At 36.7% G+C, this 26,733-nt stretch overlaps 1 protein-coding gene across 4 annotated transcripts in view; it reads right to left on the reverse strand.

Moving 5' to 3' along the window:
• The window catches only part of KIAA1324L (KIAA1324 like), a 179,149-nt gene that overhangs the window by 17,559 nt on the left and 134,857 nt on the right, over positions 1 to 26,733 (reverse strand). For 3 of the 4 annotated variants that reach the window (XM_029928244.1, XM_029928252.1, XM_029928227.1), the window contains 9 exons: positions 25,624 to 25,714; positions 24,842 to 24,944; positions 21,586 to 21,723; positions 19,845 to 20,108; positions 18,978 to 19,151; positions 16,776 to 16,965; positions 15,443 to 15,539; positions 14,785 to 14,886; positions 1,046 to 1,172 (listed from right to left, as the gene is read on the reverse strand). In XM_029928244.1, the coding sequence (XP_029784104.1) occupies positions 1,046 to 1,172; positions 14,785 to 14,886; positions 15,443 to 15,539; positions 16,776 to 16,965; positions 18,978 to 19,151; positions 19,845 to 20,108; positions 21,586 to 21,723; positions 24,842 to 24,944; positions 25,624 to 25,714 (1,286 nt within the window). The remainder of the gene's footprint in view (positions 1 to 1,045; positions 1,173 to 14,784; positions 14,887 to 15,442; positions 15,540 to 16,775; positions 16,966 to 18,977; positions 19,152 to 19,844; positions 20,109 to 21,585; positions 21,724 to 24,841; positions 24,945 to 25,623; positions 25,715 to 26,733) is intronic. The other variant, XM_029928237.1, reaches the window with a different exon arrangement.

The following is a 26,733-nucleotide window of genomic DNA, read 5'->3' on the forward strand; positions in this document are numbered from 1 at the left end:
CAGGCCCCTCAGTAGTGAGCGCTCCAGCACGCTCCCCACTCCAGGTGACGTGAGCATCAGTCCTAGCCCAACTGCATTCCAGGTTTTACAGAAATCCCATAAGAATCTGACTCTCTGATGCCAACTCCCCAATAATTATCATTTATGTGTTTTTATTGTCAGTTCAATGGACTTCAGAGAAGGGGTAAGTCATCTCAAAGAAGGAAAAGCTTGTGTTTCTCATATGGCACTACTCAGAGCTAGTGTAGAGAAATAAGCATGCTCCAACACTACTAGTAGAAGTGCAAAATGATACAACCAAAGCATGTTAGTAATATGCATCAAGAACCTTAAAAATGTCCATCCCCTTAGACCCAATTAATCTTTCTTGTAATAAATTCTAAGAAATAATCAAATTTCCAACAAGCGTTTTCATTACAGAGTTATTTACAAAAAGACAGTTTTTCTCAACTATCAAATATGGGCTTTTATTAAATCCCAAATTATATTTGTAATAGAAAGAATATTGTCAGTCACTAAAAATCATGCTTTCAAAAAATTTAATGATAAGAGAAATACATTAAATGTAAAAAGGAAATAAAAAATATAGGGAGGAGAATTCTAACTTTATTTTAAAAAACAAATACCAAATAATGATTGCAGAGAAAACACAGAGTAGGATCTTGATTGTATTTTATGTGTACATGCTTTACTCTTTACACAAGCTTCTTGTGGTGAATCAATCACACCATCCCTCTTTTAAATATACCTATAACTGCATTATATAAATCACATCTTGGCTTAATGATATCTTTATAACCCAGATAAACATCCATAGCCTACAACTCCCTTGCACAATTTATTTTTCCCGATGCCAATGCATACCTTCAGCTACCTCAGAATATGGGAGTTTACCTACTAACTTTGATTTTAAATGTATATTAATGTAACATTAACTACAAGCTTTAGCTATGTTCTGAACCTGAGTTTCTATGATGTAAGTGATGCCAGACTAATCTATTTTTCTTCAATCACATGGCTCTGCTTAGATAGATACGATGCTTACCTGAAGTCCTCTCTTACAGGCTCCCTCGATCTCATGGAAGTCATGCTCGGTGCATAGAGGGCAAGCTTCCGCACTCTCCCACAGAAAATAGAATGTGCACCCATCACAGGTGCCTGCTGGGCACTTGCTGAAATAAAAAATGAAATGACAGCTCTTTTTACACATTCAACCAAGTCCAATTAACATTTGAGTACTTACTGCATAGTGGAAAGCAATGTGCGGGTGCAAACCCACAACATCACACCTACTAGGGTAGCTACAATCAAAAAGATAATAAGCTGCAAAAATGTTAAGAAATTAGAACCTTCATATACTGCTAATAGGACTGTAAAGAGGGACAAGTGCTTTGTAATAAGGCGGCAGCTCCTCAGACTGTTACAAAGAATTACCACATGATCCAGTAATTACAGTTCTATAAGTGAAAATTAAATGTGTTTCTCAGTAAAAAACTGTAGGTAAAGTATGCTGACCCAGTCAGAAGTATTGACTTAGTCTTGGAGGTTTGACTCAAAGTACCTATAACCCTGAAAATCATTTGTGAAAATGCCTCATTATTTTATAGGCACTCATCGATACTGTCTTTCTCATGTTCTTTTTTTTTTTTTTTTGGTATTTTTATGAAAGGAGCCTTTTATTTCAAAGAAATGTTTTTATTTAATTCTTATGAAGTCAATTTGTCTATATTTTTAAAACATATAATTCTAAAAATAAACTACGTGTGGCTTTCAAAAAAAAAATCCCAAAGAAATAAAAACGGTTATCCAGGCAAAAATGTGTACATCAATGTTGACAGCACCATTAGTCTCAATAGTCCAGAGGTGGAAACAACTTAAATGTCCTCCAGCAGATGAAGATATCACAAAGGTAATATAACCATTCCATGGAATATTACTAGACCATAAAAAGGAACACAGAACTGATACATACACCAACTTGGATGAACCTCAAAAACATACTAAGTAAAAGAAACCAATCAAAAATTCTATATATTTGGGGCACTTGGGTGGCTAAGTTTAGTGTCTGACTCCTAATTTCAGCTCAGGTCATGATCTCATGATTCATCAGTTAGAGCCCTTCATCAAGCCCTGCATCAGCCTCCCAGATGACAATGTGGAACCTGCTTGAGATTCTCTCTCTTTCTCTTTCTCTCTCTCTCTCTGTCTCTCTCTCTGTCTCTCTCTGTCCCTCTCCTGCTTGTGCTCTCTCTCAAAATAAACAAGGTTAAAAATACTTCTATGTATTAAATGATGTTATTTTTATGAAAGTCCAAAATAAGAAAATCCATAGAGACAGTAAATAGTGGTAAGCTTGGACTTTGGAAGGGAGCTAAGGTAAAGAGAAGTGATACCTAAAGGGTATAGATCTTTTTAAGGTGATGAAAAAGCTCTAAAAATGACTGTAATGATGGTTGCATATATCTATGAATATACTAATAACCACAGGCTTCTCTGTTTTAAATGGGCAAACTGTATGCCATAAGAATTTTGTCTCTATAAAGCTATTTTTTTTTAATTTATAGGAGAGACAGATAATGACAAAAAAGCTGTGGGAAGACTTCTTGGTGGAAAGCATGCATAAGACAAGCCTAGAATACTGAGTAGGAGTTAGCCAGAAGAGAGAGGAAGAAAGTAAAGGAATGCCTGCCAGAGGGATGAAATGGCAAATGAATTGGAAGGGAATTACAAGCTGGTCATGATCACAACGGCTTCAAGAGCAAGCAGTGAGTGGGTGCTAGGCATACACACAGGAAGTAGGTGGTGGATGGAGGTACCATTTCTGTTTGAAGTAAGGCATTTAGGCAAAGGTTTCAAGGAACAGAATGATGAACAAGACCATGCTCTCGACAGTGCGGTGGGGTGGGAGAGGAGGGAAATGAAAACAAAATTTGCCTGAAATGAAAAGACAAAACAATCAGGTCAACACACAGCTGAGAGATGGAAATGACTGTGTAGTCCTGGCTTGCCTCAGCCTGATGATGACTTCTTTCAGGAGGTAGTTACCGTCATCACCCAGTGAGGACGCAGGGGCCTTAGACACAGGTGCGAGATCGCACAGAACCAACCCTAGGCAGGGCCAGAATGGAGACCTTTCAAAACCCTGCTTTCTGGTGCATGGGTCTATTATGTCAACTTGCCTCCTTCCTCTTAGGGACAGATGAACACAGCATGGATAAAATTAAACTGCTCTTACTCTGTAAAGAATCCTTATTGACTGAAGCAAGAAGTTATTTGAAAAGGTTCTGGTGGGAATGGCTGTTTTCTTCATGAATCCATTAAAATGGAAAGAATACAATTCCCTTCATTTGTCTACTATGCTTCCTTTAAATTAAGTGTGTAAATTCAGGGCAGTACCCTGAAAACCTCCTTTAGACCTTAGTTGCTGCTGAGTACAGGTGTCCTGAAACACCTAGGGCAAAGATAGACACACAATCATAGGAAGAACACCCTTTTCTAAGTTTTAACCTCACACGCCTTTCTGATGATATGCAGTCCAAAACTATAATTTTCGGTCTACCAGCCAAGTAAAATTTCATACCCTTGGTATATATTTTCAGGGTTCCCTATGATATGGACACTGACATGAAAGTCTACAAAGCCTAAAAATTGACTATGTTTTTAGAGGCCTATCCTTCCAAATGCTTTCATACTAGAGACCAAGTAAACATGGGTGAGATGTAAATTAAAGCACAGTTCTATGTAATGTGCTTCAGAAACAGAGGCCTGGTACTATTAGAGCTAAGAACAGTGATGAATGGGAACTCTTTGGAAAAATGGCTTGACTCTTACCTGCCTTGATTTGTTTATAAAAGGGAGTAAAGTATATTCAGACCGAGAAACAAAAGAGATAAGAAAAAAAAAAAGGGTAAGTACAAAAGATGAAAATCATGCCACTTAAAAAAACGATCCCTACTTCACATGAGTAAAACCAACTCAAAATTGCACTTTTGAAAAAAAATTGGGTAACCAATTAGATGTTTTTCAAGAACACAATTATTTGCATAACAATGAACTGAAACTTTAAAGGTGATTAACTTTTTAATCACTTAGCAAAAATTACCAGTATACTTTCCGGCTCAATTCTCTCTTTCCCAAATTATTATATTTTATCTTTTCAACACAGGGACATTTTCAAGGGTGGTGAGGGCTACTTATCTTGGGAAAATAAGAATAAGTCTGGTAACATTTGAGGAAAAAAACTGAACAAATAAAAAACAAAAGGGGAAAGTTAATTAAAGTTGCAAAGAGCTCTGGAAGGAAAACTTGGGTTACAGTTGTGGCTGGACTTGCAAGTGATTTTGTGTTTTTCCACAAGTGATTCAGCCCCTCCTCATGCTGCTTCATATCTGTAATTTATCAAAAATGAAACATCTGTCCCACTACCTTCATTGGGTGGTTATAAAGAACAAAATGAGAGAACAATATGGAAAGTTTACAGTACTACAAAATATAAAAGATTATTAACAATTCACATCATTTTTTATAGAACTGGAAGAAGTACAGAATTAAGGAAGAAAATCAAGACACTGATATAACTTATAAAGCTGCCATTAGGTGTCAAAATACAGCAATGATTCAGTGACTTTCCCCGGCAGACTTCACTTTTAAAATACACCCTCAGGTTAAAAGCAGTTTACTTTAGAATCAATTCTTCAATTTTTTCAACTCAATGAATCATTTACAATGCAGAATATCCAAATTTGATTCTTTGTTATAAACGTTAAGTTTCACAGTTTGAAGCAGGCATTCTCTGTGAAATGACAAAGATGTAGGAAGCAGTACTAATTTCAATAGTGCTTATATAAAATGAAATTAGAAAAAAAGATGCAAAGGCCCCTAACATACAAAGGGAAACCTATCAGAGTGGTTACAGACCTATCTCCTGAAACTTGGCAGGCCAGGAAGGAATGGCAGGAAATCTAATGTGATGAACAGAAAAAATATGCAGCCACGAATCCTTTATCCAGTGAGTCTATCATTCAAAATAGAAGGAGAGATAAAGGTGTTCCAAATAAACAAAAATTGAGAGAATTCATCACCACCAAACCAGCCCTATAAAAAATCCTAAAAGGGACTCTATGAGGGAAATGTTGCAAGGAATACAAGGTACCAGAGACACCACTACAAACATGAACTCTACAGAAAACACAATGAATCTAAACCCACAAAATAACACTGAATGTAAATGGACTGAATGCTCCAACCAAATAACACAGGGTAGCAGAATGGATAAAAAAAAAAAATCCATCTATTTGCTGTCTACAAGAGACTCATTTTAGACCTGAAGACACCTTCAAATTGAAAGTAAGGGGATGGAGAAATAGCTATCATGCGACTGGAAGTTAAAAGAAAGCCAGAGTAGCCATACTTATATTGGACAAACTGGACTTTAAAGAAAAGGCAGTAACAAAAGATGAAGAAGGACATTATATAATAATTAGAGGGTCTCTCCATCAGGATGAGCTAACAATTATAAACATCTAAGTGCTGAATTCAGGAGCCCCCAAGTACATAAAACAATTAATCACAAACAGAAACACTTATTGATAAGAATGTGCTAATTGCAGAGGACTTTTAATACTCCAGTTACAGCAATGGATAGATCAACCAGACAGAAAATCACTAAATAAACAATGAACCTGAACGACACATTGGAACAGATGGATTCAACAGATATATTTACAACACTACATCCTGAGGCTATAGAACTGTCTTCCTTCTCGAGTGCACATGGTACATTCTCCTAGATAGATCACATACTGGGTCATAAAGCAGCCCTCAATAAATATAAAAGAATTGAGAACATAGCATGCACACTTTCAGATCACAATGCTATGAAACTTAAAATCAATCACAGGAAAAAGTCTGGAAAACCTCCAAAAATGAGGAAGTTAAAAACTAACCTACTAAAGAATGATGGGGTCAAACTGGCAATTAGAGAAGAAATTTAAAAATATATGGAAACATATATGAAAATGAAAATACAACAATCCAAAATCTCTGGGATGCAGCAAAGGCAGTCCTACGAGGAAAGTTTATTGCAATCCAGGCCTATTTCAACAAACTAGAAAAAAACACAAATTCAAAATCTAACAGAGCACCTAAAGGAACTAGAAGAAGAACAGCAAGAGCACCCCAAACCCAGCAGAAGAAGAGAAATAATAAAGATCAGGGCAGAAATAAGCAATATAGAATCCAAAAAAACAGTTGAGCAGATCAATGAAACCAAGAGTTGGTTTTTTGAAAAAATAAACAAAATTGAGAAATGTCTAGCCAGGCTCTGCAGAAAAAAACAAGAGAATACCCAAATAGACAAAATCATGAATGAAAATGGATCTATTACAACCAAATCCCTCAGAAAAGCAAGCAATCATCAAAGATTACTATGAAAAATTATATGCCAACAAACTGGACAATCTAGAAGAAATGGACAAATTCCTAAACATACATGCACTACCAAAATTCAAATGGGAAGAGATAGAAAATATGAACAGACTGATAACCAGTGAAGAAATCAAATCAGTTATTAAAAACCTCCCAATGAATAAGAGCCCAGGGCCAGATGGCTTCCCAGGGGAATTCTACCAGACATTTAAATCAGAGTTAATATCCATTCTTCTCAAGTTATTCCAAAAAAATACAAATAAAAGGAAAACTTCCAAACTCATTCTACGAAGCCACCATCACCTTGATACCCAAACCAGAGAGAGATCCAACAAAAAAAGAGAACTATAGGCTAATATCCTTAATGAAAACAGACACAAAAACACTCAACAAGATACTAGCAAATCGAATTCAACAGCATATAAAAAGAATTATCCATCATGACCAAGCAGGATTCATTCCTGGGTTACTGGGCTGGTTCAATATTTGCAAATCCATCAATGTGATACATCACATTAACAAAAGAAAAGATAAAAGCCATATGATCCTGTTGATAGATACAGAAAAAGCAGTTGACAAAACACAGCATCCTTTCTTAATAAAAACGCTCAAAAGAGTCGGGATAGAAGGAACTTACTTAAACATCATAAGAGCTATTTATGAAAAGCCCGCAGCTAATATTACCCTCAATGGGAAAAAACTGAGAGCTTTCCCCCTGAGATCAGGAACACGACAGGGATGTCCACTTCTCACCACTGTTGTTTAACATAGCAAAGGAAGTCCTAGCATCAGCAATCAGACAACAAAAGGAAATAAAAGGCATCAGAATTGGCAAAAATGAGGTCAGACTTTCACTTTTCGCAGATGACATGATACTGTACATGGAAAACCCGACCAACTCCACCAGAAGCCTTCTAGAACTGATCAATGAATTCAGCAAAGTCGCAGGACACAAAATCAATATACAGAAATTAGTTGCATCCTTATACGCCAATAATGAAGCAACAGAAAGAGAAATCAAGAAACTGATTCCATTCACAGTTGCACGAAAAACCATAAAATACTTAAGAATAAGCCTAACCAAAGATGTAAAGGACTATAGAAAACTTATGAAAGAAATTGAAGACACAAAGAAATGGAAAAACATTCCATGCTCATGAATCGGAAGAATAAACATTGTTAAAATGTCATTACTACCCAAAGCAATCTATACATTTAACGCAATCCCAATCAACATTGCACCAGCATTCTTCTCAAAGCTAGAACAAACTATCCTCAAATTCGTATGGAACCACAAAGACCCCGAATAGCCAAAGTAATATTGAAGAAGAAAACCAAAATGGGAAGCATCACAATCCCAGGCTTTAGCCTCTACTACAAAGCTGTCATCATCGAGACAGTATGGTATTGGCACAAAAACAGACACATAGACCAATGGAATAGAATAGAGAATCCAGAACTGGGCCCATAAATGTATAGCCAATTAATCTTTGACAAAGCAGGAAAGAGTATCCGATGGAAAAAAGACTTCCTCTTTAGAAGGTGGTGCTGGGAGAACTGGACAGCAACATGCGGAATAATGAAACTAGACCACTCTCTTACCCCATACACAAAAATAAACTCAAAATAATCCTAAGGACCTAAATGTGAGACAGGAAACCATCAAAACCTTCTAGGAGAAGGCAGGAAACAGCCTCCTTGACCTCAACTGCAGCAATGTCCTACTTGACACATCCCCAAAGGCAAGGGAATCAAGAACCAAAATGAACTATTGGGATCTCATCAAGATAAAAAGCTTCTGCACTGCAAAGGAAACAATCAAGAAAACTAATAGGCAACTGACGGAATGGGAAAAGATAGTTGCAAATGACATATCAGATAAAGGGCTAGTATCCAAAATCTACAAGGAGCTCACCAAACTCCACACCTGAAAAACAAATACCCAGTGAAGAAATGGGCAGAAGACATGAACAGACATTTTTCCAAAGAGGACATCCAGATGGCCAACAAACACATGAAATGATGCTCAGCATCACTTATTATCAGGGAAACACAAATCAAAACCACATTGAGATACCACCTCATGCCAGAGTGGCTAAAATGAACAAATCAAGAAATTACAGATGCTGGTGAGGATATGGAGAAATGGGCACCCTCCTACACTGTTGGTGGCAACTGGTGCAGTCGCTCTGGAAAACAGTGTGGAGGTTCCTCAATAAACTATCAATAGAACTCCTCTATGGCCCACTAATAGCACTGTTAGGAATTTACCCAAGGGATACAAAAATGTTGATGCATAGGGGCACATGTACCCCAATATTCATAGTGGCACTTTCCACAATAGCCAAATCACAGAAAGAGCCTAAGTGTTCATCAACTGATGAATGGAGCAAGAAGATGTGGTTTATATATATATGGAATACTGGCAATGAGAAACAATGAAATATGGCCACTTGTAACAAAGTGGATGGACCTTGAGGGTGTCATGCTAAGTGAAATAAGTCAGGTGGAGACGGACAGATACCATATATTTTCACGTATAGGTCTAACAGGAGAAACCTAACAGAGGACCAGGGGGAGGGGAAGGGGGAAAAAGAGGAAGAGGGAGGGAGGCAAATCTTGAGAGACTCTTGAATACTGAAAACAAACTGAGGGCTGAAGGGGGAGGGGGAAAGGGGAAGTGGGGTGATGGTCATGAAGGAGGGCACTTGTGGAGAAGAGTACTCGGTGTTATATGGAAACCAATTTGACAATAAACTATATTTTAAAAGAAGAAAAAAATGCAAGAGAAAAAAGACAAAAAAATATTTTCTTCTACTAAGAACAAAAAGTAGTAAGTTAGACAAACACTTTATCGCCAAGTATGTGAAACTTTTTTCCCTCTGATGACCTATGTCACCACCATCTCCATCCCTTCTCCCCTGGCTTTTTAAAGGTGTCACTAATTGTGCTTCTTTTATAGTTTTTGATTTACAAGATCACCATAGAAACCAGGGAGATGTCTAAAAGCCAGTACAGAATCATGGAAAGTTGGGCTATGCAAGGCTAGAGGTACACAAGATGACCCCAGGGCCATGAATTCTAAGCAGAGAAACCACCAATGACTCAAAGGACAATGAGGTGCACCCTAATTTGGTTTTACTATTAAATGAGGAAGACTTTCCAGTTTCCTTATTTTGCTTCTGGGACTGCCTTACCAATACAGACAGCACAGACCATGTTTAACAATTTAGATGAATCTTTTTTTAAGTAAGTGGTATCTTGGATTTTAAAACTGGATACATTTTCTGGGGGGAGAGTGGACTGAGCTATGAGTTATTAGTGTCCTCTAAATTAATCATCTTACCTAAAGCAGGGTCTACTTGGTTCATACTACTAATTCATGGACAATAATCCTACTTTCTTACAAACTATTACAACCCAATACTCAACCTATTGCTAATTGTTAAGACAGTTGATAAAGCAATGTAAACTTCATTTTGCCTACACTTTATTCAAACTCCAAAGTTAAAATAAAATCGTGTACATTGTCAGTCTGTTTCTATTCCTTCTGGAGTGGATCTCAGGAGAGGGGAGGGAAAGGCCACAGTCTTATGTGCCTAGAACTTTTCTTATTAGGTGTCAGAGCACTACTGTTACTCAGCCACCTTCATGTGAGGCTTTTCTGGGTTTCTTGGGGTTCCCCAATCTTGGAGCTCACAGACTGGCATCTTCTGGCATGGGTGATGCTCTCTGATTAGCTGCCAATAACTGTCTTTGGCTATGGCTTCTTAGAAAGCTTAACTTTTCTAAGCTGAGAATGCCAATGGGCAGAAGGACTTCTTGTATGGGGTGCATAAAATTGCTTTGGATCTTGTTCCAATTTTGTTTGCCCTGAGGCTGAAGAATACAAATCACCTATGACTGAGTTTGAACATAAGATTTTTTTTGACCCATACCTCTTAGATCCAGGGATATAAAATTCTACCAGTCTCCTGCAAAAACCTCCCTTTTTACAGATTTTCCCCTGGATTAATTACCAAAGCCAGAATCCGATCAAGATCTGTACAAACTCCGTGAGCTGACACTCCCCAGTCCCTTTTACCTCCAAGCTTTGCAAAATCTGTCAAAGTTTTGTCATCCTTATTTCAAAATGGATCCTTAAGCTTTATGACGATTTTGTGATATTTTTATTTCATGTCTTAAGATTACTCATTAGTGTTGAATCATATAATTTTAACAATTCTGCATTAGAATTTTTCCATTTCTTAATCACATAATGGGTTTTTATTTGTGCTCCTACTGCTTTTATATGCCTCCTCACATTTCAGTGTTCTAAGAACATTTTTGGTTTTAAAATTTTAAATTCTATTGCTTTTTAAATTTAACTTGTGCACATTTAACAAATCATTATCCTCTAGCTTTTACCAACTTAAGATGGATAGACATTTTAGATTCAACAGACCTCCCCCCAAAACCAAAGAAGTTACTACACTAGTGTCTTAGAGATCCAAAGATTTTGACAGAGAAACTCTAAATTAGAGCCTGCCAAATAAAGCCTTGGCATGTTCAACTTCTGAAGACCATCAGGACAGACTTCTGAAGCATCCCTTTTGTGAGATACAATATTCTCAGAGGCTATGCTTTTTTTTTTTAATGGGCAGCAGCCCCTCTCCACTTGGTTCTGAACCCCCCACAAGCTTGACTCAATGTCTGAGGCTCAGGCTACACTTAATAATGAACATGAACCTGGAATTTGGAGGACGTTTTGGCAAAAACAGTTTTGGTCTGACTTATAAACTACCTAGACAGTTAAATATAGTTACAAGTTGAGAGAATGAGAGGATGATATTTTCCTCTAACTCATACCTATACTAAAGATGACCTTGTTGGAGAGAGGATGACTCATTTTAAACAAGGCACAAATAACTTGCAGATCAAATGAGTTATCCCCTGGATAAATGTTATAGTTGCCTCTTTGCCTAGTGTGTTTCCTTGCAAATCTCTACCTGTGAAGAACTGGAGGGGAAAAAGGGCAAGATGAAAACATGACGGTGAGCAAAGAACAAGACACAGTCAGGACAACATTCCATCCTGAAGGTGCCAACACAGCTATACAACCTGGGTCCTCAGTGTTTCCTACTGTGTGAAGAGAATGGGTCTGACAGGGTTCTCTAATGTGCTATGCCATCTCCATTATGAGAGTAAAAATGATTCCTTTTGCCCATTTTCTAACAATGCTTTTTCAAAACCTTTCCATTAATAGAAATTTCTCACATATTTGAAAGAACACTTTAGACACAATGCTTGGGTTTAAAGTTTTCCTAAGTGAAAAAAGAACTTCTAATTTTTCCAACCACCTCAGATCAAGATTGGAGGTTGGCAAAGTTTCTTGGGCAGAGGCTGGAGGGGGATCTATTTCAGGATATCAGCAGTCTATTTTGTTACAAATTCGTTTGCTGGCCAAGATACAAACTTCACCAGATAATCCCAAAAGTCCAGTCTGGCTCTCAGACTGCATCTGCCACAGACATCATGCTGCTAAGTTTTTATCTAAAATGTCTCACACCTTCCAGACACTTTGTAGAATTAGAAACCAACTACATTTGCCAGGCCCAACAGACAGGTTGTAGTTTTCCAATTGCAGATTAGTAGGCAGCCCTGATAATTTGCTGTTCCCTCTAAATTTCAGATGAGATACACAGAGAACATACATTGCCCCTTTTCTCCTGTCTCACTGACTCTCTGTTAAGACATTGTCATTTATCCAGGTCACCAAGATACAGAGCCCCAACCAACATCATACCACTAAAGTCTCCTTTCCCTGGTTTGCCAAGATTCTTGGCCAAGAGAGAAGAAATCGCAAGGGTGGCATCCCTTCCAAATTGCCAAAGTCTGCTCTCCGAGATTCTGGGGTCACAGCATATGAGATTTTTCAAGGCAAGTCCGGGTTAGCACCTTGCTCTCTCTTCTGGAGATCTTAAATCTCCCCCCACGAAAACTACAAAGTGAATTATCTTCAAAAATAGCCTAATAAACTGAGCTCTGTTAACATTTCCTGACTGTTAGTAAGAAATCTTTATTCAGCCCCAGGCTTAAAAAAAAAAAAAGTTCTAATTATTTTGGGACAAGCTGCTATGTCTCATGTTCTGATCTCAGAGCTCCCTCTTGTGCCCTAATGGGAAACGGATTCAAGAAAGAACTAAACACACTTAGGTTGTGGGGTTCAAGCAGTTCCCTAAAGCAGTGGTCCTCAAACCTCAATGTGCATGATAGAAACATATAAAGTTTTGTCAGATATGGGTGAAGGATTACCCTTTAGACTAAGATATTTTAAATGAACTTTTCAGAAAACTGAAATGCAAAACAAAGTTTGAGAATTTGTCTCTGTGGGATAAAATTTGTAGTTCCTAACTTTTAATATGCTTAGGAACTGTCTTGTAGGTTTTCTTGTAGGATTTTGTTTTTAAGTAATCTCTACACACAATGTGGGGCTCAAACTCAAAACCCCAAGATCAAGAGTTGCACACTCCTCCAACTGAGCAGTCAAATACCCAAGAACTATCTTGTGTTAAAAAAAATATATATTCCTATGCTCAACACTCAAGAGTTTCTTTAGGTTTTTGAAAGATTCAGAAATTGATTTTTAAAAGAGACCCCAAGGTATTCTGCCACAAGTGATCTTGAGAAGCCCTGGCAAAGGCAGTTATGTTCCTGAAGTAGAATAAACTACTACAAGGGAAAGGAAAAACTTACTTTTCTTGCCGTCACAAGGGAAAAAATCAGTTTCTGAATGCCATCTTTTACCATCAGGAAACTATTTTTTTATTACTTTAAAACATCAGAACTCATCTACGGAGAGTTAGAGTGGTATATTTTCTCAAGGACAGATCTAATCTTTGGTAATATTATCTGCCTGGGGAGAGACCTGGAGATGGCTTTGGAAGCCATCAAGGTAGACTCCTAGACGCTAGACTCTGAGAGGTTAATTGCTAACTCCATGCAAGGACGTTATAAGTGCTACTATAAACAGAACAAGCATCTGAACTCAAAGCTCTATGGCGGGATATTGGAAAATAATTAAAGAAACTCTAAACACACCTTCTCATAAACAAAGGGCACTGTGCTGCCTGGACTCTAGCTTGGATGCTGGCATACAGATCCTCCGCCAAATGATGCTCTTGAGCATCAGGTTCCCTCTGTCTCTTTCACTGATGTCTAGTAACTTTCATTATGTTCTCCTCTCATCATACACTTCTCTCACCTTGAAAAGGTGAAAAGAAAAATTAATTCCTAGATCTATGAAAACCAGAGAAACACAGTTGGTAAGAGGTGAATACTAGTGTACCTTTATGCACCAGAGTAAACCCACAATATTGTTACCAACATAAATACTTTTAAGATGCCCAAGTAGTTGAATCAATGCTTAGACTACTGATTTCCAATACTGATGTACTGATATGCATAAGCACAATAGCTTAAAATCTCTCAATGGTTACTGTGAACCTATCAAAAACAAAAAAGTCAATCATTTTCTTTTAGATAAAATTTAATATATATTAAATGTAGCTTGAGAAATACCTGCTAGTCAAACTATCACCCAAAGGTATCTTAATCCAACAAAGATTATAAATAATCTACATACAGAACAACGAACAACTGTAAAAAGCAAAAATCAGCAGGCATTTAAGTGTCACTCACACTATGAAAGCAGTATTTTAAGTTGACACTTCTGACTCCATGAAATCGCTCATTTTCTCCTAGAGTTTCCACCCAATATGGACCATATTTGTCAGATCTAGACTGTGGAGAGCTGTTGCCTCAATGCCAGCAATTCAAATGAATTGTCTTATATATTCTAAAAATCTGATTCTACCTTGGTAGAATTCTGCCACCATTAATCAGAAAACAGAGGAGCTGTAAATGGATGGTACAAATTATCTATCTTGGCCCCTATTCTCTCACAGAGAAAGAAACCATGAGTCAGAGGTTCAATCTAGATCGCCCAGGTGGTTCATGGTGATGAAGAACTATAAACCAGGTTATGTATAATCCAGCTCTTAAGGAAATTGGGACTAAACAGTAGGAATAAATACAAGGGTAAAAATAATATAATTATATGTTGAAATAATTTTCAAGACAATTAGATGTAAAGGATGTGAAAAAGTCTTTGAGGAGATTGGGATGTACTGAGATTTGTAAGTACCTATTCCTCTTAAGAGACACATAGCATATCCCTACAATAAAGATCAAATATTCTTCCCTTCTCTTTCTGCTTTGCATTCAGAGAGACTATGTTTTAAGAGAGCAAGATTCTGGAGAGTTTTGCTTCTTCACAATAAATACAAATGTGAAATAATCACATAGAAAGAAGAATACCTGGGGACTGAAATCACTCCTGCTCCTGGTTTAGTAGGATTGCACCTCATTTTCACAGCAGTTGATCGGCCATTAACACAAGACGTTGTAGTTGTAGAAGACCTATTGCAGGGCAAATGTCACTTTACAGAACAGACAGGACATATATCACAAAGACAAAAATATGCTGTGCATAATTCCCTATACTCTATGAAACAATGAGAAGAAAAATGTGTCCAAGTTCATTAACTTTGAATTTTAATACAAACTGGGACTCATTTACTTTCACTGCCTATGAAAAGTTGACTATTTTCTCCGGTAAAATAAGCTATCATCAAGGTGGTATGCAAATTTACTATGATTATAATCAAAGACGTAATAAAAAAAATTTTTAAAGGGAAGTGAGGTCATATCTACTTTTGCTGATGTTGAGATGTGTGAACTACAAATACTGTCTAGGCAACGAAGTAGTCTCTTTATTGCCTAATTTAAAAGAATAGATAGAGAGATCAGAGCTTATAAAACACTTGCAAAATATTTCATGTTTCCTACTTTTTACTTGGTCTTTCATTCACAAACTAATCACTGATTATCTGTTAAGTGTAAGCTACTATGCAAGGCACCCTGAAGAGACATTCTTCTGATTAAACCTGTCAATGGAAGCAGCATCTTCACTTACTTATAAAAGAAATGCACATCTGGTATTTGGCTAGGTGAAACTGGGAACATATCTTCTTTTATATTAATATTTTGCAATGTGGTTTCAACGGTCACTCCTAAACAATAAAAAAAGAAACTATTAAGCAATACAGGAAAATTAGGTTTATTTAGTTTCTGTGTATCTGAATAGAAAACAGCTTTACTTTGATATTATCATTTGATCTGGAATACTGTATAAATTAATTTGTTGATGGTAAGACTAAGAACCTTTCTAAACTCTACAGAATAAAAAACAATCTACTCCCTAGCTCTGTTATTTTGCTTTAATTACTTCACTTCCTTGGGTCTTATGTCCTAATTTGTATATTACATGAAATAACTGAGATGGTATCTAAAACCCCTTCCAGCTCTAACATTTCAATAACCTGACAATATTAAAATTCTCAGCTTTTGCTGGGTTTTGTAAAACAAGCTGGGCCATTTTGCTAACACAGCTTTTCACTCAATATAAACATACTAGAGAAAATAAAAATTTTTGTGCCCTAATAACTTACAGAAAATAACCCCAAAACTTGTTTAATCTAAAAGTCAGGCATTTTCCCCATTCCGTATAGGCGAAATGAGAATAGAGCCAAAATGCAAGCAGTAACAGCAGACTTGGACTTCTGACACTGAAGACAAGCTAGGTAACTGACCATGGTGCTGAAAATTAAAGCTAAATTCCTCTGGAGTCTATAGCAATGGTTCTCAAATCTGCTGTACATTGGAATCATCTAAGAAGTCTGTAAGATTGTTATGTTGTTAAATGTTTTATCACCATACCAGAGGTTCTGATGAACTTTATCCCTAAAAATTACTGAGATGTCATTCTTCAAACTTTCCTATACCTTCCAGTCCACAAAGCCAGAAAGGGCAGATAGGGAATAAAACTCTGCACATTCACCATTGCTAAGTGTCACCAGCTTACTTTAGTACAAGAAATGATTATGAAAACTGGTGGTAAATATTATGATTTATATTTACACTTTATTTGTTTACTATTATTTTGTTTATAGTTTTGGTTTCCAAACTTATTTTGCTTAAATTCTCAGAGAATTTGATGAAAGACACAGACTCTCAAAAATCATCTTATCACATATGAGTTAATACGTAAATTCAGAAGATACCTGTACTCACTTAGATTGATCAATAGATCTCAATTGTAGGAACTTTTTAACCATGTTACAAAGTGATGAGTTAGAATTACCTTCTGCCTTCATCATCTATGGCCAATACCAACACAGTGACAAGTTATCAGTACTGTAATTTTACAATAACTGCATGCATGAATATAGGAACCAACTGAAGCTTACCTAAAAATGTATCTGCCAGAATGATGGATTGTGATGATAAGGCTGCTCGGAAACCCTTACTCTCAGAAGGAATAATAGTTGACTGGCATACATATGCTCCTACCAAATTTGTGTAATCATCTGACCCTGACACCATTTCCTTTACAGTGAAGTCTGTTATATTGTTGGTACAAAGAGCCATCTTCTTCCCCTAGGAAAACAAAATCATGAAGAAGTTTTACTGAAGAGTCATTCTCTAAAGTGGATCTCAGAGACCTAATGACTCTAGTAGAGCAATGGCTTTCTCCTCACTGCAGAGATTCTGCTTTCACTGATATGCTATGGGTACCAGGCAAAAGCATTTAAAAAAAAAAAAAGCTCTTGAGGAATTCCAATGTTTATCCAGGGTTGAGAGTCATTTAAGTTGTAATGAATACAGACATTCAAGACTACACTGCTCATCCAAGTATAAGGATCACTTACACTGATGAAAGCCATCTAATTTAAAGAACTAAAAGTCATCTATAAAATCTTTGATTCATTGGATAACAATGCATTCAAAGAAATCAGATAACTTTGAGTGAAAATTTTTATGCCAAAGAAAAAGTCTTTCTCTTCCTACTCCTTTACTGGCCTATTGTGGCAGAAAGGTAATGTGAAGATTGAAGAAGAAAGCACAAAAACCATATTGCAGCAAAACCCTAGGACACCATCTAAGTTCTTAATAGTTGGTCACCACATATGTCTTTATTCAATGATGTGTAACTACTCAACTCCACAGTAGGCTGAAGACAACATAGGGGTTTACTTTTTTAATCATTTAATCGGGTGGAATATATAATTTATAAAGTTATAAAGCTACTTAAATATACTATAGTCCCACTGCAAATGACTATAGCTTTCTCTATAATGTCTATGAAGAATATATAAAATCAAAAAAGAACATAATTTTATTGATCTTAGATGTAGAGTAAGCACACATGGGCATAAAGAAAAGAATACAGATTTTTCTTTCTTAATGCAGCTAGGAATCCAAATATTCAACTTTTCTTCCTCCACCAAGTCTTCTCACAATACAGGTGTGATATATTTTTACTGGTTGAAGCCAAGAAGAGGAAAACAATGGAAAAGATCAGAGAGAAAGTACTGAAGAAAGAAAGGGGAAAACAACAACAAAAGGAAGGAGGACAAAAAGTAAAGAAAGAGAAAGGACAGAGAAGGGGGAAAAATGGAAGGCAAGACAGTAGTAACACAGGCATAAGAACAAAAAGAAGTGTAATATACAATGTAACTAATCTCATTCACTGCTCCAGTCAGTATTTAACATAACAGGTATTTAATATTTATTTTTATTTGTTGAATGAACTGAGTAACTAACCAGTCAAGTGTGTTTGATCACTTCCTGTAAAACCAGGACAGGACAAACAACATACCACACAAAATTTACAGATCTTTTTGTCTGAAAACATCTGTGGTCATCAGACCTCTTTATTTTCTTTACACAAAATTTGGCACAGCATCTCTTAATGAAGTCCATTGGAGATACCAAAGTTAGTGTGTAAAGAAACATGGAGGAAATGCCTTATTAAATTTTCACCTCTGCTAACAATGTAGACATATACATACTTCCCCACCACAACCTCATAGGTCTATAAAAATACTGGGCATATAGTACTGTAACTTTTCCATTACCACCATTAATTGAGGGTCTGCTTCTTCACACAGAAAGATAAGAGCCCATTATTTATGAGGAGACACTACCTGATCGAATGTCATTTGTCCCTGCTTACTTCCTTTTTTTATTGTTGAATAAACTTCCTCTTGGAAGTCTTTGCGTTTTTAAAACAGAAAACAGACAATATAAAGAACAGTAAAACTTTCTCAAACCAAAACTGCCTGACTAAAAAACGGGTGGAAATGACAAGTCTGACCCATTTTTACAAAAATGAAAGATCCTTAGAGTACCTACAGCATAACTCCAAGCTTTGGGATTCAGTTGGCTAGATAAGTGCTTTGATGGATGGAGAACCAGACAAGGATGGCCCTGCTGGAGAAAGCTGCCAGCCTGCTAGGAGGCAACACAGGATTTAAGCAATCCTGGCTCAGTTACTGACATTTGATTGTTAGTTTCCATAGAGATTTTATTGGGCCATCACCACAGAAAAGATCAACTCAGTCAAAGCTGAAATATAGCTCCATCCCACTTTGACAGCCAGAACTCACCTCATGCCCACACAAACTAATATTGAAGAAATGGAAGTATTTTGTTCCCTTGGAGGTAAAGCTAGGTCCATTCATTAACGAGCCCACGCTGCTGAGGTTGCTGAAGTCATAGTGCAAACTCTGATTTTCTTTCTCATGGTGGAAAAAGCAGTCACTATAGCAAACTGAGTGGTCCTTTGATTAAAGATTAAAGAAATTAAAAAATGTATAGCAGAAAAGAAAATATTAGCTGCTATAAAAAATGTGTTTCAAAAAAGTCCTAAATTTTCAGTAATTTTGTCTTAGTTATATTTTATCATATGAATATAGAGAATTTCAAAGCACTAATTAGATATTCCTAGGCAGAGTTCAGGAAAATCAGCATTTTTTAAAAGTAAGAGTAAAGTTATTCTAAAACTAGTTTCTTATAGAAAGATATTTTAATAAATAGCCACAAGTCCCTGTCACACCAGTGTCAACATATAGCAAAACTACTTTCTCTTTCACCCAAAAATGGCATCAACTTTTGCCCTCAATATATTCTAAGATATACTTGCTGTTCTCCATATATTTCAATGTCCAACCTATAGAAGTAGTTTACTTGCTCTACCTTTACAGAGGACTCAAATATCAATTTTAATGTTTTTGGAAGACATTCTTATCTGGGTGCTCTCCTTAATATTTTATGCCCTCAGGAACTAGGACTTTCGTGGCACATATTAAGTGCTTAATACATGTAAGAGCAGAAAAAACACGAAAGAGAATGAAAAAGCCATTTCTCCATATAGATAGCAACTTTGTAGTTCCTTGAGAAATGCAAAAGAGAATCTCTGAGTTCTTTATGAAGCTGTGTCTTCCCTGGGACAACTGAAATGCACGCTCACTCACCTGAGTGCTTCTACTCCCAGGCCCACATGGAATACAAGCCTCCTTGCCATAGACCTGATGTATGGACAGGTAGGTGTCAGGTGGACACTCCTTGCACTGGTTGGTTTCTTTCTCAATGTAGTGGCCTGGGGGGCAGGGGACACACGATGAGCCCGACTGTTCAGAACCGAGGGCACAGGCACGGCATGAGGACGCCACCCCATCAACTGCATTAGTGGCAGTGATAGAATAAATCTTCACCATGTCATTGATGAACCGTCTATTCTAAAAAGAGAGCAGAAAGTAATGACTTCTGCCGTGGGGCTTCGTTGTAAAACCAGATTGTTTTGTGTTGGTATCACCAAAATAACTAAGCAGGGTGTCCCAGGTGGACAGTTTATAAGTGACAAGGGGTTCATATTATTTCTTCTTGGTTCTATTTAAAAAACAATGGTAGATCTTAACACTAGAAGCTAATTTCCACAGTAATGGAGTTCCAGGAGTTTAGCCACAATAGCTACAAGATCTGTCATAACTGGTACAAACTCAGGCATTGTTAGAGGCTTTCCATCTGGACAAGCTTGTATGGTTTCACAGATGAGTAAATTCATCTCCCATCATTGTTTATTCAGATATAATACTAAATGTAATGATACAGTAGGATGTTTGCAGTGAGGCAGGTGGAAAAGCTCTGGACAAAGGCGTAGTCTTGGAAGACTAGGACTTGGTTCTCACCCAAACACTAACTGGTAATACTGATGCCATCACACCACCCCTTTGGGACTTTGTCTCCCTCTCTAGTCCTTTCCCTAACCTATGACTGATTTCCACCAAAAGGATTCATTGTAGAGAGCAAAACCTGGGCCTAACTATACTTTTCCTTCTTCTGATACTGGGTCAATGAAGATCTAGTTCTCACTAGGCATGGGCACCACTTTCTCAGTAGAGAGCAATGCCGAGACAACTTAATGCTTTTTGTCTGGGGTAAAGAAAAAAGTCGAGGAAGCGTTCCATAGCACCTTCAAGCTCCACATTATGGTACTCTGAATACTTGTCAAGAACAATTAGAGTCAAGTAACATCTGGGCATAGGTTCCCCTATGAAAGCCTGAAGAGAAAAGAGAAAATGTTCTGCATTTGCTACCACAGCTTTAAGTGGTTTACCTTGTTTTCATCTTGAATAGATCACATGTATGGAGATCTACAATAATAGCAGTTCTGCTACTACTGAAACATACAATGGAATTTACATAGGGGAGAATTAAAGAGACTACTCTAGCAAGGAAAGTAAAAGAGAATAAATAATTCTGTGTTAACCCATTCATGTGTACATACACACTCTCCAGGCTATAAAAGGAGACATAACTACAATGAAATAATAAACTAACACCAATTGATGGCTCCTGAAAATATGTCCGATCATTCAGAGAAAAAGGAAGACAGTCACCAGCCTTCTCAAAGTCTCAGAAAGCTTTAACAGTAGGTTGTTAAATAAGTACAAAATCAGATTTTCTTTCTCTTAAACTTTCAGCAAGTTCAGTGGAGAGCAATCCAAAGATACATTGTGTTATTCAATTCCATACATTCTTGCTCTCAATATATGTATACGTCATTTTTATACAAATCTACTCCATAACCAAATGATTGATTCTATACCAATAAAAAACTAAGTCTTTTCCACTAAGAGATCTGAAGGATCATTTTGTATGAATCCACTGGGAGCACGATCTTTGTGTTAAAAAAAAAAAGTGCTTAGAACTTACATCTTGGCCCTGATTAGTTCTCTGGAATGCCCATGTAAATGTGAATGTTGCATTCTTGAAGATGATGTGGGTATAAGCTTGTTTTTCTTTGGTTCCACCCCATGATTCCACCACATTGGTACTTTTTCTATTAATATCCTAAAATATCATAGAAAAATATAAACAAAAAAGGCATAAACTCAATTTGGATATACATCTGTACACATTACAAATACATGTTCGTATTTATAGTAGTCCCTGTAGAGTTAGCGAATAGCTATCAGGAGGGCACATAACCCTAGAATTCTCAAAACCACACTTCAAGTCTACACAAGCACTCACAAGCTTATTAATTACAAATTTTCAACCACTTTGTCAATATAACTTGAAAGAGGCCTCAAATTGTAGTACATTTAAGAGTGTGTGTGTCCTTGTGTGTGCCTATGATGCATGTGACTCTAGCTTAGCAAATCCACTTAGAAGGGAATACCTGGTCCCTCAAACTTCTCACAGTAAACTTGTAGGACCCTCACAGAATAGCAAGGTTTTCCATATTCATCTTTTTCTTTGAGAGATTCTGCCAGGCAGGTCTTGCATGGGAATTATAAGTTCCTCCTGAACTATACTTGCAACTTCCAGGCTTCCCCAAATGCAGACTAACCAGAACATTATTTTATGTTCATGAAATCTTCTCCTGCTTTTACTTGAATTCCAAAGGATAAATTTGTATCATATTTTATTTCTGATTTCCTTAAATTCAATATTTAGAATATTATACAAATGTGTGACATGTCAACAAATATGCTGTCATTAACATGGTTAGAAAGCAAATATAGTACGTCACCAATATAATATGCACCTAATTAATTTGAAGTGAAAATCTAAGCTAACCCTGAATTTTCTAATTAGTGTTCACTGCAGAAACCCTAATAGAGGGCTTGGAAATTTGGATGCGCTTCTGTTATTTGGAATGTTGACAATACAGTGGCATGAGCTCAAAATATGTCTGCTTCTTTCTGTGATGTAAACACAGGAGTCAAGCATTATAAAGTGAGCAAATATGGTAGGAAGAGCTATGTCTGGAGGTCATACCACAGCGAGGAATAACAGAATGTGCCTGTCATACATTGCAGTTCCCCAGCTTAGTAAACAACCAAACCAGCATACATGCCACTTCCTAAAAGAAGTCTGTGCTTTGTTAAACATTATCCTTCTAGATGCTTGTTCCAATAATAAAAAGAACTTATTGCATTATTCCAAATAATACCATCTTATCTTTGTCAAACCCTACCATGATTCTGACTGCATTTCTCTATGCTATTTAATTGATACCAAAAAAAAAAAAAATTTGGTGAGAAAGCCAAATCTAACAGAGAGGAAAGAAAATGAACAGATTCTGCAATGAGCTAAAAATTCAAAGCTTGATTTATGGAAATAAATACCTGTGATCCCTACCCTCAAGAGTGTTTGGCCAAGTGAAAGAGATAAAAACATCAATCTAGTCACATAATTAAAATAGAGTTTTCCTGAAGGGTTTTAAGAGTGCAATGGAGAGAGTGGCTAATTTTACTTAAAGGATTAGAGAAAGCTTCCCAGAAGAAGCGAAGTTTGAGAAAGCCTTGAATTATGAGAGTTCACCAGGAAAAAGAGGAAAAGCAATAATGTCATCCTGGCTTAGAGTGTCCAGGCATGAGAAGTGAAGTACAGGTGTTCCTCTCACAAAGTCAGGGTGTCTACAGAGGCGTGACTAGTAATAACAGTAGGCTTGGTAACAGAAGGTGGGCAAAGAGTACAAAAAGCCATATAGATGCCATGCTAAGGAATTTTAAGTGTATTCAGAGGCTGTTCTTAAACCTTGGTTGATGTTAGGACCACTCTCATGGATGGCTAAAATATAGATTTAGTCTCATTACAACTAGGATGAGGCTCAGAAATCTACATTTCTAACAAATTCTCAAGTGATGCTGGTCCAGGAACCATACTTTAATAACCAATGCCATAGGCAATTAAAAAAACCTCACAAAGGTAGATTTGTTGTGGAGGCCTCTAGTTGTGTTTGTATGTTTATAAAGATAATTTTGATAGCAGCACATATGAGAGAATTGAGGAAAAAAGAACAGAGACTGCTGTGGAGAAATAATGGGAGTCTGGATTTCAGCAATGGCACTGAGTATGAAGAGGAATTAAAGAGTTAAAGAAATCTGCAGAGCTGATTTAATCAATTTGAAGATTTATTGATTATTTGTGGTGCAATAAATGGATATGTTGAAGATTATTCATGATCTTCTTTTACTAGTACAAAGTCAATTTTTCTTTTTCAGAACAAAATAGTCTACTTTCCTTTAAGCTGGTAGTAATCGCAAATATTTAAATCTTCATCTTGTATATGATGTAGGAAATTGTTAATAGACTGTTAATGAGCTGCTAAAAGACTACTGAGGAAAGAGCAAAAACAAATCATGTCTATGAAGTCACTACTTACAGTGCTAAAATCATAGCCAACAACCTGCTAATGAGGTCTTAATAAATTTTGTGTTGCTACTTTTCTCAACCTAAGACTTGAAATACATGGTCACCTAGAAAAAACAGGCAAACATGCATGTAGTAAAGTCCTTTATCTACGTCTATTAAGTTTAATAATGTAGAGTTTTCTTTCTTCCTGATGTGTTACGCTCTCATTATTTTCTACCCTCACTTTATTAATACAGGTTTTTTCATCCTGAGAGTTTGAGGTACTGAATGGTTATTAGAGAGGAATTTTTCATTGTGCTTGTGGCATATTTTTAGAAGGGAATTTTTACCAGTTTAATATTTCCTGACTTCCATCAATTGCCCAAGCCTCCTCACTCAGTCTTTCCCATGAAGAACACAAGCTTTCTTTGTAGGCTACATTGCACATTCCTTAGTGACTTCTTTAGACATTTTAATTTTTTAATAGTTATTTATTTTTGAGAGAGACAGAGTGTGAGCAGGGGAGGGGCAGATAGACAGGGAGATACAGAATCCAAAGCAGGCTTCAGGTTCTGAGCTGTCTGCAGAGCCCAACATGGGGCTGGAACTCACAAACTCAGAGATCATGACCTGAGCTGAAGTTGTAAGTCAGAAGCTCAACCGACTGAGCCACTGAGGTGCCCCCTAGGCATTTTTTAATTTTTTGGAAGGGCCTAAGAATGGGAAGGAAAATGGAATTCTTATCCCAATTTGCATAAATGAATTGGCACTTGAAAGAAAGCGCTAAGCTTAGAAACCCACCTTTGAAAGCCCTTCTTTCACTTACCACCATGAAATATAGAACGCAGTCAGCTGAACAGAGGGTCTCAAAGACAAATGTTATTCTTCCGAGTTCAGAACCCATGGCTCCAGTCATAGATGTTGGTGGTCTATTTGAGAGATTAAAATCATAATATTTATAGTAGTTTCTAAATACAGTATGGAACAAAACTAGGTCACTTTTTCCATTAAGCTCAAAGCCATGCTCATCTCTTCTCCTAATCAATGGCTGCCCCCAGCCACAACTTCCTCCCTCAATCTCTGCATGCCCACACCATTCCAGTAAGGAGTCTACACAGCCATGGTAATGTGCTTGAATCTCCTGGTATGAATACTACCATCCATTCTAAAGCAGGAAAAAGATGTCTGCTTGGAAGCCTCAACATGGGGAATTAAACCAAAATGGGAATTAAAAAGTTATAACATACTACTTTACAGATAAAACTGAGAGAAAAACAAATATATAAACCAAAGGATACTCCCACAAACTACTTGGACTAAGACCTCTTCATTAAGCATCCAAGAATCATGGTCATTGTAACATTTGGATAGAATTAATGTTAAAAACTTTCAGCTTCATCTAAGTAATATACAACTAGCAGTTATAATTTCTCAATCACCAATTCTACAGATATTCTTAAATTAATACATTATCCTATAAAACCTGCTATTTGCTAAGTCCATCACAATATAAGTATATTTTATGAAGGCAGTCATACTTCATTTATTCCTATAGGGAAACAGGCATGAGGATTCTTACAGAAGGGAATAAGAATTGGTTTTCCTTACTTAAATCCTGGGATATGCAAGTTTAAGATCAGGTAATCATTATCTGAACCTCCAGCCCCACTCTGGATATGATCTCCAGCCACCTCCCATCCTGGAAATGAGATAAGGCATCTTTATCAGTGAAAATTGCATTAATGATTTCCAACAACGTTTTTAAATAAGGTTTAAAAAAAGGACTATTGGTATTTACATTCCAAGTTAGAAATACTCCAAAAGAATTCTCTATTTTTACTCTGCCCTTTCAAATTGCATGCCGAGGTAGACTCCTAAATACCAACAGAGACATTCCATACGATTCCCAGGAAGAACCAAGTAATGCATACTTTTGTATAGAAGTTATTTAATGGGAAAACTAACAACAGTTTTCTCAACTGGGCTTTTTTTTTTTTTTTTTAACTAAAACAGACGGTCTTTATCCATTCTAATAAACTGAGATAGAAAATCTTAGTCTTCAGGTAACCAATGCAAACTAAAAATGTCAAATTACTTAATGAAGATTTTTGGGGTCCAGAGTTCTTTCTTGTAGTTTACTGTATTACTGTTTCCTAATTTAAAAGTCCTGTTCTGCATTCATTCACATATTTATTTACTCAAGTGGCATTCATCGACTGCCAGGAAGCAGGCAGTAGGGGTAGAAAGACAAAACTGGATCTACGCTCACTAAGGAGTCAGGAGAACATAAGAGAGAAAGGCACATGCTAATAACAGTCAACAGTATAGTCAGAGCTGCACATAGAAGGTGATGGAAGGTCTGTCCTCTGCACAGAAACAAGCAGTAAACCATAGGCTTAAAGAGGCCCATTAAATAAGACAAGGAGAAGCATCCCACACATAACAAAAATCCTATTTCTATTTATTATAAAATTTTGAAAGCTACAGAAAAATTTAAAAATGAAAATTAAATATACTTTTAATAAAATAAATAAAACCAGCATTAACATTTTGAGGAGTTTCTTTTCACTATCTTTTCATGCACACATTTTTCCATCACTGAGCTCTTACTGTTGATAACATTTTGTGTCATGTTTTATATGGTAACATTACTGCATATGTGTTTTTACCCATAAATACTTCACCAATGTATTTATGACTGAATTAATAGTTTATCAC

This window comes from Suricata suricatta, chromosome 2 (genome assembly GCF_006229205.1).
Source record: "Suricata suricatta isolate VVHF042 chromosome 2, meerkat_22Aug2017_6uvM2_HiC, whole genome shotgun sequence".
NCBI lineage: Eukaryota > Metazoa > Chordata > Mammalia > Carnivora > Herpestidae > Suricata > Suricata suricatta.